Source organism: Malaya genurostris, chromosome 3, assembly GCF_030247185.1.
Source record: "Malaya genurostris strain Urasoe2022 chromosome 3, Malgen_1.1, whole genome shotgun sequence".
Lineage (NCBI taxonomy): Eukaryota > Metazoa > Arthropoda > Insecta > Diptera > Culicidae > Malaya > Malaya genurostris.
The window spans coordinates 161,564,814-161,583,976 of record NC_080572.1 but is presented as its reverse complement, the minus strand read 5'-3'; the positions used below and the strand labels follow the sequence as shown (position 1 = coordinate 161,583,976).

The following is a 19,163-nucleotide window of genomic DNA, read 5'->3' as shown; positions in this document are numbered from 1 at the left end:
TCAATTTCTCATGGGGAAACGACATAACATGGAATTCCGAGCTTGCATGACACAAGATCAGAGCATACCAATTAATGGCTGACGCCAGTGTGTTTTAGGGCGTTTTAAAGGTCTATTTTCACGCAAATCTGATTTTCTCAGAAACAGTGACGAATATCAAAAAACCCAACTGACAATCTCTTAGAAAATTAGTTTAGATTATTCTGTGAATATTTCAGAATGATTCACTGACATTAGCGGTCGGGAAAGTCTTTTTTCTGAAGGAAGAATTGCTTAGCTGAAAACGCCGTCTTTCAATTTGTTCATTGAATATCTCGCCTTCAGAAGCATGGATCAAAAATCTATCCTGACAATGTCTAGATAATTTAATTTGAATGCGATTAGTGCATAAAAACATATATGTTGTCGCGATAAAAATAAGTGAATGTTATTTTTGTAATGGTAAGTCCATTTCTATGGCGGCACATTTTAGTTCCCTGGTAACGTAACGAAACATGAGAGAGAAATAAAATCGGCTCAAAAAGGCTGCCAAACAAGCGGTAGCTTTATTCGATTTTATGTGATGTAGTCAAACTTGTAATCGAAAATATCAAAACTTTCTTGGCCACCCGGCCACATCGAGAGTCACACATTTTACACATTTAAGAGAGAGCATGGAGAGAAATTTAATACTCGCAGCGAGCCACACGGTTTTACGCTAACAACTGGCCTCAGCCCGCTTCAAATCGTTTTCTGGCACGTTTTTGTCTTGCTGTCTAGCAACAACCTACCTCTAGCATGCTAGGACTGAAACGTTAGCTTTAATTTCGCTTCTATTTATAGATTCGCGTGCTTCCAACAGCTTCGCTGTTGCATCGATTGACCAATCAGAGCGACGCTCTCTTGTTGATACATCGCTTACTCCTTCAAAACCGTCGTCGCTGAACCACTGTGCAATGACAAGAGAAAGTCATTATTACATCACTAGGTGGATTAATAATAGGTTTTGTCGTGAATACGACTTACTTTACTATGGGGCGTCTTTTCAAAATTTACGCTCTGAGAAAGTGCTAAGTTTTTGATCGTGAATATCTCATGTTGTATCTACCGCATAATATTACCGTATCAACATAATTAATGCCATCGGAAATATGATCGTAATTTTATGATAAAATTTTCAGTTGTATGACATAATCTCAAATAATTCAAAATTAAACTTTTAGGAAAAGTTTGGTATCAACGAGTATCAAAGAAGAAAAATTATGAAACGTGTTTATCTTTTTCGTATTTTTAAAGCTCATTGCTCAGAGATCTGTAAAAGGATTTATATAATTTAACTACGAAAAGATTCGAAATTTTTCAATTTGAACGTGTATTGCAACAATATTGAAATGTTTCAATAGTACACTATTGAAAAACCTGTCTGATTTGACCAGCACCAGCCAATCCGAACGCGTTCTGTGGAAGAGAACAAAATATCTGCTGCTGTACAACTGCATCGGTATAAAAGATGATCAATCCACTTTTCCCATCATTTTCTGAGCAACGGTTGTCGAAGCATACGGGAGAGCAACATCGAAGACCTCACGCTTTTGGAATGAAGCGAGCGCCGAACAGCAGAATTGTGCCGAAGAACATTTGCAGCCGCGCACACAGCAAAACCATAACCAAAGGTTTACCGGTGGAAATTATCAGTCGTCATTCTTTGGAATCCAGTTGGGAATCACAACGAATTCCGAGTCAAATTTCGGAAGAGTTTACCGAGTGTCGAAGAGCCATCTCAGATGCAGATCCTGATCCATCAAAATGGGAATTGAGAAAAAAATTGCGCCATCACTAACACTTTCAATTACGATTTCACGCAATGCGAAAATGAAAGTATTGATGTCGAACATATCTTTTTACTAGTATGAGTGTCGTTTCGAAATATGCTGTGCAAAACAGGGTTGTCATATGTACAGATTAATCTGTATTTTATTTCTCCTGAAAATACAGATTTAAATGTTGCGAAAAGAACGAATTACTCATTTGTTTAAAAAGGGTTATTCTAAATATATTTAATGGTTTTATGCGGATTAAGAAATCAAGTACGCCCCATTTTTATACTCTCGTAAAATACGCCGATGATAGTTGCTCACCTCACGCTTCATTTCACGCCCCAAAACAGGTCAGTTTGGAAATAGATGACGGAAGTCAGCGGCATCCATCGGAATTCGAATTCAAATTAGAAGTTTATTTTCCGAAACACCATAATAAAGAACTATAAAATACTTCGAAATAGTGAAATTTTATGTCAGAATGTTTTATGTAACTTATCCATACTTTAGTGTAGTTGCATCGTTTCAAATTCTAGTAATGAAAAGAGGAAATGCTTGCACAATTCACACACTCGATCAACTAGCTAATATTCGGAAGTGTGAAAGAAGCGTGCCAGTTTTATTCGTATTCACGACATCTAACTATGGCTCTGATATTACCCACCCACCTTTTTTCATACAAGGTGACCACACGCATCGGTAGCTTCTATGATCAAATGCAAAGTAAAATCGTTAAAACTGGGCTAAAATTTTATTGGAATATTAGTTCACGAAATACGGATCATTCATCTCGGAGAAACCGATTGAAGCGATGTTTTTCTATTTGCCATTATATTATAAATTCTCAACTTTTGAACAACTAAGTAGACTGAAGCTCAAGTTCTCTCGAGTTGAATTTAGCAAATACATTATAATAGTGAAGATGAAATATACGAAAAAATTTATGGCTTTACGTTATAATAAAACAAATTGAACAAATATCTGATAGTGTGTGACCTTAGGAACGGAAATATTCATTTTTAATTTTAATAATAATATAAAAAAACTCTGTTTTTATCGGACTTGGGTTTTGGCAGCGATAGAAACGGTAAAAATATTCCATAATCGACGAAATGACAAGTAATGTACTTACGTATAGAAAATGTGGTCGCAATCGCCCAATGGTATACTTCCCCACGTCGGTTAGCAGCTGACTGCAGGCGGCCCCGAAACCAAACATGCCGATTGATTTGTATGCTTCAACAACCCAGTATGGAATCGTGAGGTTGTATACCTTCAGTGGCTGTGTATCCGACTTTTTCACGTGCGCCCGTGCCAACTCGGTGAAGATTATCTGTAAAAAACGACAAAATAGGGAACGATGAGCGGATGAGGGTTTGGTTTGTATATTTATGAAAGGTAGAAAATAATTCTGATCATTTCGATACAACGCATGTCGTTTGCATTTTATTTTGTCCTATTGCTAGAATTTTCTAACATCATGCTGGAACAAGTGTGTAGTTGACCGCCGATATGTGACAGTTTGTTTCGTCGCCTGTGTGTTTGGGCGGGAAGCGGAAATTCAATGATGAATCTGATTAATATGACAGACCTCGCTGTAGCCAATTCTGCGTATTGTACTTGTTATGAAAAAAAAACACATGCATGTTGTTGCTATGTACTTTGCTTATGAAACGTTGATGCTGTGAGAAAGCGAATAATCCGCGAAAGTTGCTGATTATTAATTGAATTGCTCGTGTCATATAAATCTTACATTTAATTTAATTTAAGCCTTCACGATGACTTGGTTTGCTGTCGGTGTAATTTCACAAAGGGATTCAGCCGTTCTTGATGTTGCCTATATTTTTTAAACGAATCAGGATTACATCTTGATCATGATTTAGAGCTTGTGGCTTTCTTCGATGAATAATGCTCATGTATACAATGCGTCAGTAGTGCAACGTGGCTTCATACGACGGTTTATTTCTTTAACTCAACATTCGTCTAGAATGGATAGGAAATAATGGCATCTATACGATTGGCGTAGAATGTTTAAAACACTACCTTTTAGTTTGATAAACAATCGACGTTGGAAATATGATCAATTTAGAACTAGTTAAACCCCTCAAGATAAAAGTTGAAACAATGATGCACATAATTTATGACTAATCATATAATTTATCAATTTACAGAATAAAATATCGTACATGAACAGAACCATCATTTTGCCATTCACTAGTTTCGGGATGGACATAACTAAAACCCTCCGTCATACATAGATTGAACTAATGATTTTGAATGTTGACGAATCATTCAGTAGAAGAAGGGATACATCTAGGATCTAGGAAAGGGTTAATGATATGCAGAAGTACGTTTTATTGTCTATCAAGAATGAAAATTTAGTGTTTAGGAAAGGTGCGGTAGGTCATCTGATCTTAGCGTGATTTTATGATTTCTTTTAGTTTTAGTGGTTGTCTGATATAGGTATTTTGGGTAGATTTTAGTGTTTTGTTTTACAGGATGACGATTGCATGATTTATAAGTTCAGATTGATGTGTTTAGTTTTTGTCGTGAATACGACTTACTTTACTATGGGGTGCCTTTTCAAAATTTACCCTCTGAGAGAGTGATAAGTTTTTGATCATGAATATCTATTGTTGTATTTAATGAATCAACATAATTCTTGCGACATGCCATCGGAAATATGATCACAATTTTATGATAAAATTTTCAGTTTTGTGACATAGTCTCAAATAATTCAAAATTAAACTTTTCTGAAATGTTTGGTATAAACGAGTATCAAAGAGAATAATTTATAAGGCGCGTTTGCCTTTCTCATATTTTTAAAGCTCATAGCTCAGTGATCTGTGAAAGGATTTATATAATCTCACTACCAATAGAATAGAAATTTTTCAATTTAAACGTGTATAGCAAAAGCATTGAAGTATTTCAATAGTACACTATTGAAAAACCTGTCTCATTTGATCCAACACCAGCCAATCAGAACGCGTTCTAAGGAAGAGAACAAAATATCTGCTGCTGTACAACAAATCGTCCGGGAAAAATGTTCCGAAAAGTGGTGAATATCGCAGTGAGTTCCTCAATTTGGTCCTTGTGAATGCTAGAAACGAATCCCTACAGCATATTGATAGTTTCTTTTAATAAATTATGCAAATCCGAAATGAAATAATCAACATTAAAATTCTGTATGCGGCTATTTTTATAGCCATTAGGACCGCCCATTAGTGAAAAAGCTACAAACGAAATCTGGTAAAAACAAGCCTCTCAACAAAAATTGAATCAGTTTGGATTCTATCGCCACTGCGAGCAGATGTGTTTTGTGTTTGCACAGCTAGTTTCGCTTTAGACAAGAGCGATTACGTTACAGCTGCCAGTCATTAGCATTGGGAAAAAACAACGGTGGAGAGCATTACACAAAATCAGCCGTTCTAATGGCTCTAAAAGTTTTCTAAAGAACTATTAGGATTTGTTGTTCGCAAATCGAAGGTAATTATCCTCAGTTTAGTGCAAATCATGAACAGTTTGGTTAGATTTGTGCACTTTTCGCTGTGTGAAATTCACAGTAATCGAGATCAAGTGAAGCTTTCTTTGTTTTTGCGAAAAATGTGAAAAAGGGGGAATGCTTGCATAATTCATACAATTGATATTCGGAAGTGTTAAGGAACATGTCAATTGTTTTCGTGTTCACGACATCCAGTTATGTCTCTGACATTACCCACCCGCCTTTCTATGTTTGATTGATATGAACAATTTATTTAATTAATAAATACACTACACTGTCTGATCTCAAATTCCACTGTAATATATTTTCACTCATATGTAGTTTCAATGAGATTTCCGAATTTGTTGTGACATTACTTTTTTATATATCGTTTTTAGTAATTTCAATTAATTTTACTTTCAATAATGGCATGAATTTACTCACGACGTCATTTCTAAACGAGTATAGAGCTGAGCTGGCCGCCGACCAGTCAGAAAGTAATGAAATTGCCAACTGAATTAATATCAACATTTCAATAGAAGAAAATATCAAATAGGTCTGTAGGAACTATGTCGGTTTTTGGTACGTGAAAGTGTCGAATTGACGATTTTCTTACATGCAAAACAAGTTTCATCAGTCTGCTACGTAATGACTCATAATTGATCAAGCATATTACGATACTGCTAGGCGTTAAACATGAGCAATAGATTAGCAAACCATTACTAAAAACGAAGCAAATGTTAAAATTTTATTCGACGTTATTTACATGCTATTAAGCAGCAAGGCAATTGAAGTAACCAGTGTAACGGAAAAATGAAAACTCAAAAACTGCTAAGTGAAAATCTTGGCAATATTTTCAGACAGAAATCGTGATGGCAAGTACCTCGATTTATTCTCAGAGTTCATTGAATAAATCAACATCAAAACAGGAGGCGAGATTTTGAACAATAGAATTAAAATATAACAAGTTAACTTTCCTTTGCGGGAACGTCTTATAGGTCATTGATTTATCACAAAGAGCAGTCGTTTATCGAAAGACATTCCGACATTCCGCAAACACGATGAAGAGAGACCAAATCAGATCAATTATTGAAGAAAATCGCAGATATACAACACGGGAGATCGGTGACATAAAAACCCGTTTTAACCCACCTAGTGGTGTAATGCTGCCTTTCTCATATCAATCATTCTCTCATATATAATACTGTGGTATTCTTTAAAATAATTTTCATCGATTCTTGAAAAAATAATCGGAGTTTGTTTAGCCGTCTACTGATAATGACTACCGATTGGAGTACACGGTACACGATTGAAATTCATGTCTCGAGCTAAACCCAACTGGCTACTGAAGCGAATGTGATATGTGCAGCATATGAGAACATGTGTTAAGAGTTGGATTGGAATGACATCGATTTGAACAGTGATGCTATTGAAACTGATGAGCTAAGCTTCATGTTGAAGAAGTACAAAAATTATTATTGTCAACTTGTATTTCCGTTCAAAAAGATACATCTGGTAAGGTACATTTGCTAAAAGGTAGAAACACTCGGAGTAAGATATACCATAGCATACAAATAGAATATTATTCGATGAAACAATGAGGGATTTCGTCCATGGCACAATATGCACAAATTCACCCCTAGTTGCTTGTACTTTGCATTGCGTGTATATCTCTTGTTTGTGTCTTTTTCGTGTACATGAGTTACTGCACAGACTCAAGAAGAGAGGGAATTACTTAGCTCAGCGCTGAGATTTGTAGTTCTCTCCGTCATGTTTGGCTCTGTGAGAACTTGTATGCACAACTTCAGAAGAGGCTTCAGTGGCTTATTATTTGAAAATAAATTGCTGTCTCTGTTGCAACGTCGCTGTGGTTTTATAGATGAAATTATTGACAGATTTGTTCGATGGGCAGAGCATCGAATCCTTCTATTATATCGGTGATACGAATTAGGTTTAATAAAATCTTCCCATCCAAGCGTATATCGTTATTTCATTGAATAAACACAATTGAATATCCATTCCTCAATCTTTAGCTTTTACTTACTATGAACTGTTATATCTGATATCATACCACATAATCAGTGCACAACCCGTAAATTTTGTCACGAGACGCCGTAAATTGCAGTAAATACTAAATTGAGCGTAAAAGAGTATGTCAAGTTTTCTATTGATAGAAATTGAAAAAATACACAGTCATAAATACCCCATCCAAGTATCGAACCGATCAAGATTATCCAGTCTAGTAGTCCGCTAAATACTAAGTTAATCGTTTTCCATTAAACGCAGTGCTGCTTGCAACTGCTGACCACTTAGCTGTCTCATAATCAACAGCCGGATGTGTAAGATCGTGAAGGAACTTAATGAACTTAATGAATTCAATTAGATACCGCCTGTCTGTGGCAAAGTAAATATTCTTATATTAGTGCTACTTTCGAGTTTCGGCAAAGATCGTGTGATGACAGTAGGGGGAAGATACGCAAGGCTTCGGTCGGGTGATAATTCTGGATTGTTTATCATGTTTTCGTTTTTGTTATCATATATGATAGTTCGAGATATTTGTGCTGCAGTGGAACACAAGTCTCTTGATATAGCGTAATTCACAGCACTGCGTAACTTTTGGTATAAAAGTTGGTCGGCACAAAAATAACCGTTTGCAGGAAATGCACAAGGAACTGATTCATCAACAACGTGAGTATCTCTGGCATGAATTGTCTGTAGGTTCGGTCTCTTTTCATGTATTTCCGATGCTGTTCGCAGAAATCATCCAAGAGGTTACATTTTCAGCTTTTGCGTACACATAGTGTGACGAATTTTCGTTCACCAAGCGTGTCCAATTGTAGCATCGAATTGCTCATGCAATTTTTTTTTAATTCGTTGAGTAATAAAATTCATGGTGATTTGCCTCTAACTGTAAGAGATCGGAACGAATGGAAAATTTTTAAAAACTGTTTTCATGGTATAGTATAATCACTCATTCGATCAGAAGATTTATTCCAACCATTATGAAACACACGCCGCTTTTGTTGCACTGTATATTTATGATCCATATATCATCAATGAAGGGATCAATGAGTGCTTGCTTGAATGCAAGGGAAGAGTGCGTGAACTAATACTCTTATGACCCAAGAAATGTAATTCAATCAATTGATAGTTCGTAGAGTTAAACAAATCTGCATCCACGACAATGGACATATATAGAAAAGTCGTGCGGATTGTAAAGCATTGAAGCTTCTCTTTGTTTGATTTTACCATCTTCACAAATGTTGGTTTTGGCGGATTATTTGAACATTAAACATAACGAAGAACATACTGAAATCGTTTCATTCATCCACCACGATTCATAGACTTATGTCGGATTTCAGCGCACACGTAGAAACCGATTCAAAGGGATTAACGTAACGTGTAGTCTTTTATCATAAGAAAAACAACAACAAAAGCAACCACAAACACATGTCGGATGTGTTTCATCTTTTCTTTTGAAACTCGTTGGGATGCATTATTACGTAGACCACAGTTATGCACAAATAAAGGGGGAGAGCGGGAATAAACGATGAACCCTACAGAAGGAATAATAACAAATAAGATGTGCCACTATCGCCATTCCTGTCATTAATACGACCGAGTACCGTAGCGGATAGAACACTGGTTATTCGCTTTCGATTGGGTGATAAATCATTCAGTGGTTCAGTAAACCGACCGATCGTCATCAAGAGTAAATGTTTTTTTTTTGTGAGGGACATAAAATATCAAACGGTCTAAGCTACTTTTATGAGAACAAAAGATCTACGAAAGGAATGTGTTTACCACCTTTTGGTTAGTTCAGAATTCTGAGGAATTGGGAAGTAAAGAAAATATATTTCAGCACGATTACCAATTTATGTTAATTCTTAGATTTTGGGAACTTTTGCTGTTTTGCAATGCTATTTCTCATTTTGATTCATTGCTTGAATAGGCTTAAATATAAAATTCTAATCATGTATATGTGCAGAGATTTAAATTAGTTCTCGGATATATTTCAAGATGCTTTCCTTTTTTTATATATATATTTAATGTTAATTTATAGTTCAATGAAATGAGTGATGATTTGTGATCTAAAGCAAATTTAAATCAGAGTTAAACTTTACAAATTTTGAAATCTATATATCTGGTAGAAACAGTCGACTTTATACGGCGTAGTGCTACTTTCAAACGTTTCAATTTCAGTTTCTTGTATTAAGGTCATAACCGTTTTTAATTTTCTTTACGTTTCGTCGTAATTTGATTAAAGCTAATTTGTAAGAGGGTTATCTTATATTGAATTATGATAAATGTATTTGGATTGAAGTTCAAAACAAACAATTTCATGACTTCAGAATTGGAAATCGAGTCTTATGATATTTTTAAAGTGACAGTTCGGGACGAAGAACATATAATGTATAACTCATTTTATGTGCAGAGGTGCCTAAAATGTGACAGAATTTTACAAATAATAATTAAATTCAGAAATTTACCAATGATGGCACACTTGGCATTGTTTTACAAGATACTTTAAACTATTATTATCAAATTGAATATCCCTAGGTCTGATCCATTTAAAATCTGTATCCTCGGTCTGATCCATTTAAAATCTGTATATATTAATTATGTTGGAGCAACGTTCATAGTGATTGAATTTGAAATTGAAAGATTGTATAACCCAAAATAAAGAGAATGATTACTCACCCTAAAATGTACATACTAAGCAGATTATGCAGAGTTTGGGTACTTAACGGATAACCAAAGTTGGGGTACTAAATAGAGAAGTCAAAAACTCAGTATTCCAATCCAATTAAGTAAACTTGAGCCTGCTTGTAGCTTTCGGAAATCAACACGTAGAGCATTACCAGAAATTAAGAAGTAGAAACTATATAAAATCAGGGTCGACTTGCTCCGATATGAATGCAATTTTGTACACGTATTACAAACCATTTTTTGCACGGATATAGAGACCAATTCGACTTGATTTTTGAAAAAGGAGAATGTATTTCTTCGAATCGTTGTAATTCAGCTACAGCTAATTGTTTAAGGGGCGGGTAGGGTCTAACACATTTGAAAAATCATTTATTTTTTCTTTGTATTTTCCTATAGTAAAACATTTCAAGCAGTTTTTGTGAAATTAGCAAGCCTATCGGGACAAAACTTAGCAAGATATTGACCTCTATCTTTGCTTATCTCATACTGCGAAGAAGTAAGAGCTCGATACACAGATTTCTGTTTCGATTGACTTAAAAACTTGACAAAACATTCTTGAAATGTTTCATTATAATAAATTATAAAAGAACAAAAACGATTTATATAAAATTAACTAAACGAGAATATAATGTTTTTTTTCTTTATGAAAAAAAATCACTTAATAATAATAATATTATTCCATAGCTCAAAAGTAAATCAAATTCACTCATGGTGACCATTTGTTATACTTTGATGTTTTTGTGATAGTCCGATAATTAGCAGGTTTTTTTATTTCTTTCTTCTCGTTCACATGTTGGTTTACAAATTTTAGTACAACAGAAATCACGAAATAACGAAATTTAATGATATCCTACTGGTGATAACCAAATGACAAAATCAATTAATAGAGTTTGTGACTGACGACCGGACATAAATCTCTATAATGTTAAATCCAATCATATCCCAATAAATATATTTGTTATCAGGTGTACAACTTTGCTTCCGCCGCTTTCTCCCAAAATTAAAAGCTTTATTGCGAAAAAGTGCTTACAGAGGTATTATTCAAAGTATTGTCCGTCGCTAGCGATAACTTTCTCCCATCTTTCCGGCAATTTTCGAATCCCGGCTCGAAAAAAGGAGTCCTCTTTTGACGCTATCCTTGAAGCAATCCATTTTTCCAACTCTTCGAAGGATTGAAAATGTTGATCTGCCAGGCCGTGAGCCATCGAACGGAATAGACGGAAGTCAGAAGGGACGATATGTGGGGAATACGGCGGGTGGTGCAAGACTTCACATTCCCTTTTCGACCACTTTTGCGACGTGAAGAGGAGCATTGTCGTGTTGAAGGATGACTTTGTCATGGCGCTCTTGATATTGTGGCCACTTTTCTTTAAGCGCACGACTAAGACGCATCAGTTGCGTTAGGTAACGATCTCCTGTGATGGTTTCACCCGGTTTTAAGAGCTGGTAGTAAAGACACCGAGCTGATCCCACCAAATACAAATCATAACTTTGGCGCCGTGAATATTCGGTTCTGCCTTCGACGAAGTAGCATACCCGGGCTTTCCCCATGATTTTCTGCGTTTAGGATTATCGTATCGAATCCACTTTTCATCACCGGTTACGATTCGATGTAAAAACCCCTTATGATTTTGTCAGTTGCTCACATACAAATAGACGGCGCTCGTTGTCCCTCGGTTTCAACTCATACGGCACCCAGTTTCCTTCTTTCTGAATCATGCCCAGGGCCTTGAGACGTTTTGAAATGGCTTGCTGACTCACTCCCCACGATTCGGCAAGCTCTTCTTGGGTTTGGCACGAAACTTCATCAAGCAATGCTTCTAGTTGTTCATCTTTGAAGGTTTTTTCTCTTCCACCACCATGTTCGTCTTCGACATCGAAATCATCATTTTTAAAACGTTGAAACCACTCCCGACACGTTCTTTTACTCAGAGCAGCATTACCGTAAGTTTCTGAGAGCATTCGATGCGCTTCAGCTGCATTTTTTGGAATTGTAACAGAAAAGTAAAACTTCCCGCAAATGGCGAGAATTGGGCACATAAACAGACATTTTCGAGCGTGAATAATACGAAAACAAGAACAACTGTCACTGAAACGGCGATGACAATTCGCTAGGCACTGTACACACTCACTTTAAAGGCATTATCATCTATGTATTTTGACCAGCCTCAGCCGGTACAGCCACCTATCGAAAAACGGCGGAAGAAAAGTTGTAAACCTGATACATCAAATTGATAAATCATATACACAGATGAAAATATGTTGTAAATTTACATCCATTCTTATGTACAGTTTTGGAGCAGGAAATTGAATATAAAGTTACATTTCAGTTTATCATTTTTCAATATACTAAACGAAACTAAGCGATAATTTAAGTCTACAGTCTTATTGATTGAAAAATATATGAAGGGTAATGGTTCCCTATTTGATCTTATTTATAATAACGTTACCTCAAAAACCTGTAAAATTACTATAATTATTTAATATTTCTACTTAAACCGCCTTGCTCCGCATTGAGAACTGATTCATATTTCTTGGAAATGAAACTAATATTCAAAAACAGCTAAAACGCTTTTGATATGTTCACTTTTCCGATCCAATCAAAATATTGTACTATTACAATTTCAGATCTAAAATGTCAGAATTCTTGAATAAACAATTATTAAAATATTTTACAATTTGGTTCATGATAGGATTTATGTTCAAAGTTATGAGATGAAAGGATGAGATGGAAATAGGAGCTCAGATAAAATAGGGAACTGTTTTCCCTTAATGGGATCAAGTTTTCGATTCAACTACTCTAATTCATAATAGTATTGATTTACATATCGTGCAAATTTCATTATTTTTTGCTGTGTATATTCTAACTTAATGTGCATTACTTGAATAATTTTTTCAGTGGCAACATTTCGAATGCAGCAGTTTGAGCCTTGGATTGCCCTCATGTCTTTAATTCAATATTCAACTGGAAGTTCTTCTTTTTCCGAGACTTTTGACCTGATCTTCATGAACCACAAGCCGGTCAACAGCCCGCATTCACAGATGCACGCAGCCGGCTCACTTAGCACATGCTTCTCCAATGAGTCGTGTTTATTTACTTTCAGCTTTCATTTGTTCTTCTTTACTCGATAAAAATGACGTTAAAGCGTCAAGATCCCGATTAGACCGAGGAAACGAACGAAATATGAATAAGTGCATCTGAGATAGAGCGCTTAGAAAGCCGCTTAAGTCGCACTGCACAGTGAGACTGATCTTCGATCAACCGACCAGTCGGGTATTTGTGGATTCTTCAACTGTTTCTCTTTTACTGCGATTAAAGGAAGTTGTGAACTGCATTATCTAGTGACTTTCACATTCTCTACCACCAAGAACGACGTAAAATGATTCGAGTGGTAGTAGATAATGTTACATTTTTTGATCGACATAACGTCGTTCTGTAGAATAATTGCTAAAGTGATCAATGAATAAAAACATTGAAGTCCTTAGTAAAACTTACCACTAGGATGGGAACTGCGAGACCAATGATGTACAACATCCAATTCTAGAACAAGGAAAAATGGAAAGATAACATGAACAATTAGCATATGACGAGACATCGTTGCTACCAGGGTACCTACCGTGACAGTCGATTCGTGAAATGGATGCATCAGTGACTCATCGTCACAGAAAAATCCTCGCTTGTATGGGTGACCGATGAGGTAAAATATCAGAATGGGGAATCCGACTGCAATTTAAACACAATGAGGAAAATATTAGTACAGTAAGCAGGTAGGCAAACTACTTTAGGGTTTGGTAGACAGGCGCCTATAAGGGAAGCAATGCGGTGTATAAAGTTGTCTTTTATTTATTACTTGCTTGAGCTGGACATTATGTTAACGTCAAGATAAATTATACAAAACATAGGATTCCGTAAAAGCGCGAGTAACGACTTCAGCTCCAGTGATGTGACAAATTATAGTGCGACAACTACTTGTCGCAAGTCGAGCTTATCTAATTTCAATATTTGATCTTGCGGCAAGTGTAAGTACACATTCCACTGTCTCACAGAAGTATGTCACTGTACAAAGAGACCGGTAATGTAAAGATGTCGAAATAAAAAAAAAAAAGAATGAGCGCACCTCATTACCATGCATTTTAATCTTATTAGACAATATGCTACATTATTCCATTGATTGGAAGCGATTTGTTTGTGTTGCATTGCTCTTGATGGACTTACTTCATTGCTATGAGACATAAAATCAAGATCATCTGCGGAAAGAAATTCATCGGGAGGATTATTATTTCTGTACGTATTTCCTGTCGTAGATTAATTCGACCAGTTGCTCCTGTGGTCTGTGGATTTGAGGAAAACCCACAAGGATAACTAAATAATGAATGAATTTGCCCGGATCCGACTCCTAGGGCCATTACTGAATCCGTCCGAATGACAATGCAAAAGTCCTAATTTTTGAAGAATCCCATTGTAATTATAATGAGAATATTAATACTATTAACGGTATTACCACACCGCTATATATAGATAAAACAGGGTTTTAAATGATATTGCACAGTTAAGGCTTTGGAGAAACCACAGTTTTAACCATAGCAAATCAAAGTTTTGGTAAGATATTACATTCATTTTGAGGAATTGACCTGTAATGTTGCAACAGATTACTAAGCCAATTGGTGTACAGAATTTTGGCATGGTTAGCAGGTATGTCCTCTCTTTAATAACACTGAGAATCTTTGCACACATTTGGGCTCGTATATACACATTGAGCTGTCAACCCGGTGCACAGAATGATGGTGAAATATTTGTTATTCAGGTATTGGTCCTCGCTTTTAAAACATTTTGTTCATCTCTCAGGCAATTGATAGATACTATCTGAAGATAAATCTTCACCTTCCATTGACATCCATTCATCGCGTCATTTTCATACTTTATCGAAAGTTTGGAAGTGTTTCTCCGCCAGTGCGTTTCTATCGATGAAAAGAGGACAGCGTTAAGTCTGGTGAACATGGCGGGTGTGGTGAAAAGTGTAGAAATTGTTTCTTTGACCACTATAGTTGAATGTGCAGGATCGTTGTGATAATGCAGAATAACTTAGCCAATTCTGGTCGTTTGTCCATGAATGCGTTGTTCAAATTGTTCATTTGTTGACAACAACAAGATCGCCATAAGTCTCAACAAGAATTGGATGATTTTTCGATACCTTTTTCTTTTGATTGAACAAGAAAATCATCACATACCGCAAATGGTCTTTACTTGGATCGAAATGCGACATGTTCAACACATAATAAACACATGTTTACAGTTCGCAATCAAATATGATGTATTGAAGAGGGAGCTCCAACCAACAAAATAGCTTGTCTCGCTTTAGGTCCATAATATACTTGAATAAATTTTATGCGCCATCTGTACAATTGTTAAGAACCCTGCTGGCCATCATTAGTGCACAGTTAGCAAAGTTTTAGTATTGAAAAACTTCCTTACCATAAACAATAAAAAAATGAGCTCTCAACAATGATTTATTTATTATTTTGAAAAAAAAAAGACGAGTCAAATTGAACTGTACTTCTCAGGTGAAAAATAAGGCCTTCGATTAGAATTAAAACAACTATGTATCCCGGATAGAAAGACGAACCCTCAAGATTTTCACTAAAAATAAATATAGTAAAATGTTTGAAAATTATTTGCTATGACTTTCTACGCTGACTTAAATAAGTGAAGACGAACATCTGTAATACACTAAATGTTCCATTTAATGTAATATAACTTTCAGAATATCTATTTACGTATCAATATTATGTTAATTTTCCCAGCAACATTACCCTTAAAATTAATAAAACGTATTTACTGTCCATCTGCATTTAAAATTTTAACTTCTCGCATAATTTTAACTTGTATAGACAGTGCAATTGCATAAACTTATATGTACCGTTTTACTGTTAAAGAGATATGTGCTTGGTGTTGATAAACGGACGGACTTTGTGATCTTATGATTCTTGGTTCAAGTGCCAGCGACAGTGTGAAGTACCGATCGTGGTAGAAGCATATATTTACGACGTTCATTTCTCTCTCAATACATTCATAATTTGTTGAAAAATCGCGATACGATTTCCGAGCACGCAGTCAATTTTGAAGCTAGAATGTTTACTTTCATTATTTTCACAGATAAAAAACACGAACTTTGTCCAAGTAGCAACTGTAATTTACTGAAATTGTTATAGAATTGTTAATTTGTTATGTTTATTAGATAAATAATTGCACGCATGTTTGTAACGAGTGTGCAACTAATCATTTAGTAATTAAGGCATTTCACATTTATTTAAGACCCAAGATTTCCAGGGGATACCACAAAGCCAGCGTCAAATCATTGTAAAGTGACTTATTGTAAGTTGCTTTCTTCTGACATACAATCCAACAATACGCGCCAGTCAGGATTGGTGTCATGATTTACAGCGGTCACATGCAACACGTTTTAATTTGGCTCCTATACAAAATTCATTGAACTGAAACTGTTGACAAATTGCTTACGAAAATAAATACAGCTCAGAAATAAAAAATCGAACATCTCCAACCAGAAAATGACTTGTTTGGTTGATGCAAATGACCACTTAAAAATTAATTTAAAAAATTACTGTCATTACTTAGCCTCTCATGAAGGCGCAGTTTGAACTTGAAGTTGATGTTATACAGAGGCGGATCTTTTAACGAAACCTGGACAATGCATGTTTTTTTTCAAATGGCAAAAACTTTCGGATGGAAAATATAATGGTTAGTGCAAACGATTAAATCTAATTGGAAATCATTGGATGATTTTAAGTATTAATTTGTTTTTCTAGTAAAGCAAGCATGAGATCATATTGGAATATTGGAAAATGTGTTGGAAACCTCCACCTCCGACCTCCTTTATTCGAACATTATTGATATGCTTATTTCAAAACGAATTAAAATATAAATTTTCTGGCAAACCTACGCAGTATAAAAGAAGTCATGATTTCAAACATGTAAAAATGAACTAAAAATAAACGATAAAAATGAGGTTTTGTCCAACCGTTATCCATTGTGCGTCGTTGTCACTTTTACTTTATACGTTACTGATGGGACGAGCTAGGCATAACATGAAAAAAATGAAACATGTTTCTGTCCTGGGTTGTAAATTACAAAATACTTTTTACGACCTAAATCGGACGTTTCTTATAGAAAAAAAATGTAACGATAAAACGGAAAATAATTTTGCGTGTTACACATCAATACTGCTATACCTTGTTTTTATTTAGAAAGGTTATACATAATTACTGGGAAGACTTTTGGCTCAACTGAGTCAATTAAATTTGTTAATAGAAACCGAAAATGTATGTACAGAACAAATGGGCGTATAAACCGAATACTATCAATGTATTGTGAAATTTCATAACTAACAAGTACAATTAGTCTATCTTAGTAAAAATGTAATTTTTTCATGATTTTGAATAGATTTTTTTATGAGTTTTGCCGAATAGTTCGTTTTATATAGGACAACAACTCGTAGAAATTATAAAGTAAACGATTTTATTTCATATCTGCTTGAATGGGTTGCATCAGTTGTATTGTGTTCTGAAGTATTGCATGAAAAAAGACGCACGTTTCAATATTTCATTTTCCCACATTTGCGAGTACTACACTTTTTATAGCAGGATAGAAAAAAGCTGAATTCCTTGTTTGGACAATGCCCAAAATAAGTCAGATTTAACAACATACAAGTGTGAAACATTCTGATCCTCCTTCTGGTCCACAACACGCATTTTTTAATCATTTTCCCCAGGACTCTAGCTCTGATGAAATTATTGGGGAGGCATCTTTGTCATTTCTATAGAAAGAAACATCAACAAGTCCTTTTCTACATTACAGAGTAAAGAACCTAAGAAGAATTCAGGACTAAAGAATGTGTATCCTGGTTCTAAAAATTTACAATTTACAATTCTTGACAAACAGCCCTTGTATAAAAACGTTAAGCCAGTTTTCTCCGCTATAATTTAACGGAAATCCAGAATAGAAATATCAGTTTATTTAGATTATGTTTCTCGATGAAGTGATGTTTTTTCGTGAAAATATATCAAGCGACGAGGGAGAACACTTCTTTTGCATTTCTCAAAATTTGCTGTTTTCTTGAGATTGTAAGTAAAATCTTAACAGCATCGGAAAATAGAAAGAACATTTTGAGAAAGCTAATAACTTTATGCCCGATTGTTACAGGTATAGTATGGATTCGATAGATAGTTTATCATCAATCGAAAATGGTTCATCAATAGTTTAACCTCTAACTCATATTTGTTTATGGACACTCACTCAAATTTGAGACATGAAAATTTGACCAAACATTTATAAAATGTTTTGTTTTAATAAAAAACAAAGAAAAAATACGATTTTTCGTGTTAGACCCAACCCCCTAGAAAAATAAATTGTTTCCTTCGATAGACAACAAATTTTAAACACGTATTTCTCGAAAACACGCTTTAAAAGTCTGTGTTCATCGTCATTTAAAAACTATTTCACCAATTATTTTCAAATTTTGCACACATTTTCTACATATAAAAACCCCAACCTCAACGTTTTACTTTTCGGTTTTTGTTACTGAGGCGAGGTATTACAGCTGACGAATTTCGCGTTGAAACGTGTTCAGAATTTACAGCACCCTCTCAGTTTTTTTATGAAACTTTCTGTACATGAAGACTTTTTCACAAAAAAACACTTTGCATACTTTGTTTTTCTAAAAATGATCTAGACTGTCTTTTAAAAGGAGTCAAACTTTATTTACCGATTTTTTTTTCAAATGGCTACAGGCTAAAAATGACAAATCGTCATAAAATATGTTGTAGGAGTAATTTTCCTACAATTAGTAAATATTTGGAATAAAAATATTGAAAAAAATTCTTTATCGACTTCTACGAATCGATTTTAAAAATGGAATTTGAAAACTCAATGTCGATTTTAAAATCTCAAGCCGACTTACAAAAAAAAACCTGTTTTAATCCACCTAGTGGTGTAATGATGCCTTTCTCATATCAATCATACTATCATATATAATACTGTGGTATTCTTCAAAATTATTTTTCTTCGATTCTTAAAAGAATAACCGAAATAGATTTGTTTGTGTTTGTTTATTGATAAAAACTATCAATTGGAAAAGATTTGAGGTCAATTTAGAAAACTT

The 19,163-nt window shown here is 34.9% G+C and overlaps 1 protein-coding gene across 2 annotated transcripts in view; it reads right to left on the bottom strand.

The window, feature by feature from the left end:
* LOC131435446 (putative phosphatidate phosphatase) overlaps nt 1–19,163 on the bottom strand; it is a 47,282-nt gene that overhangs the window by 2,030 nt on the left and 26,089 nt on the right. For both annotated transcript variants that reach the window (XM_058603342.1, XM_058603341.1), the window contains 3 exons: nt 13,605–13,711; nt 13,484–13,528; nt 2,929–3,129 (listed from right to left, as the gene is read on the bottom strand). In XM_058603342.1, coding sequence (XP_058459325.1) covers nt 2,929–3,129; nt 13,484–13,528; nt 13,605–13,711 — 353 coding nt within the window. The remainder of the gene's footprint in view (nt 1–2,928; nt 3,130–13,483; nt 13,529–13,604; nt 13,712–19,163) is intronic.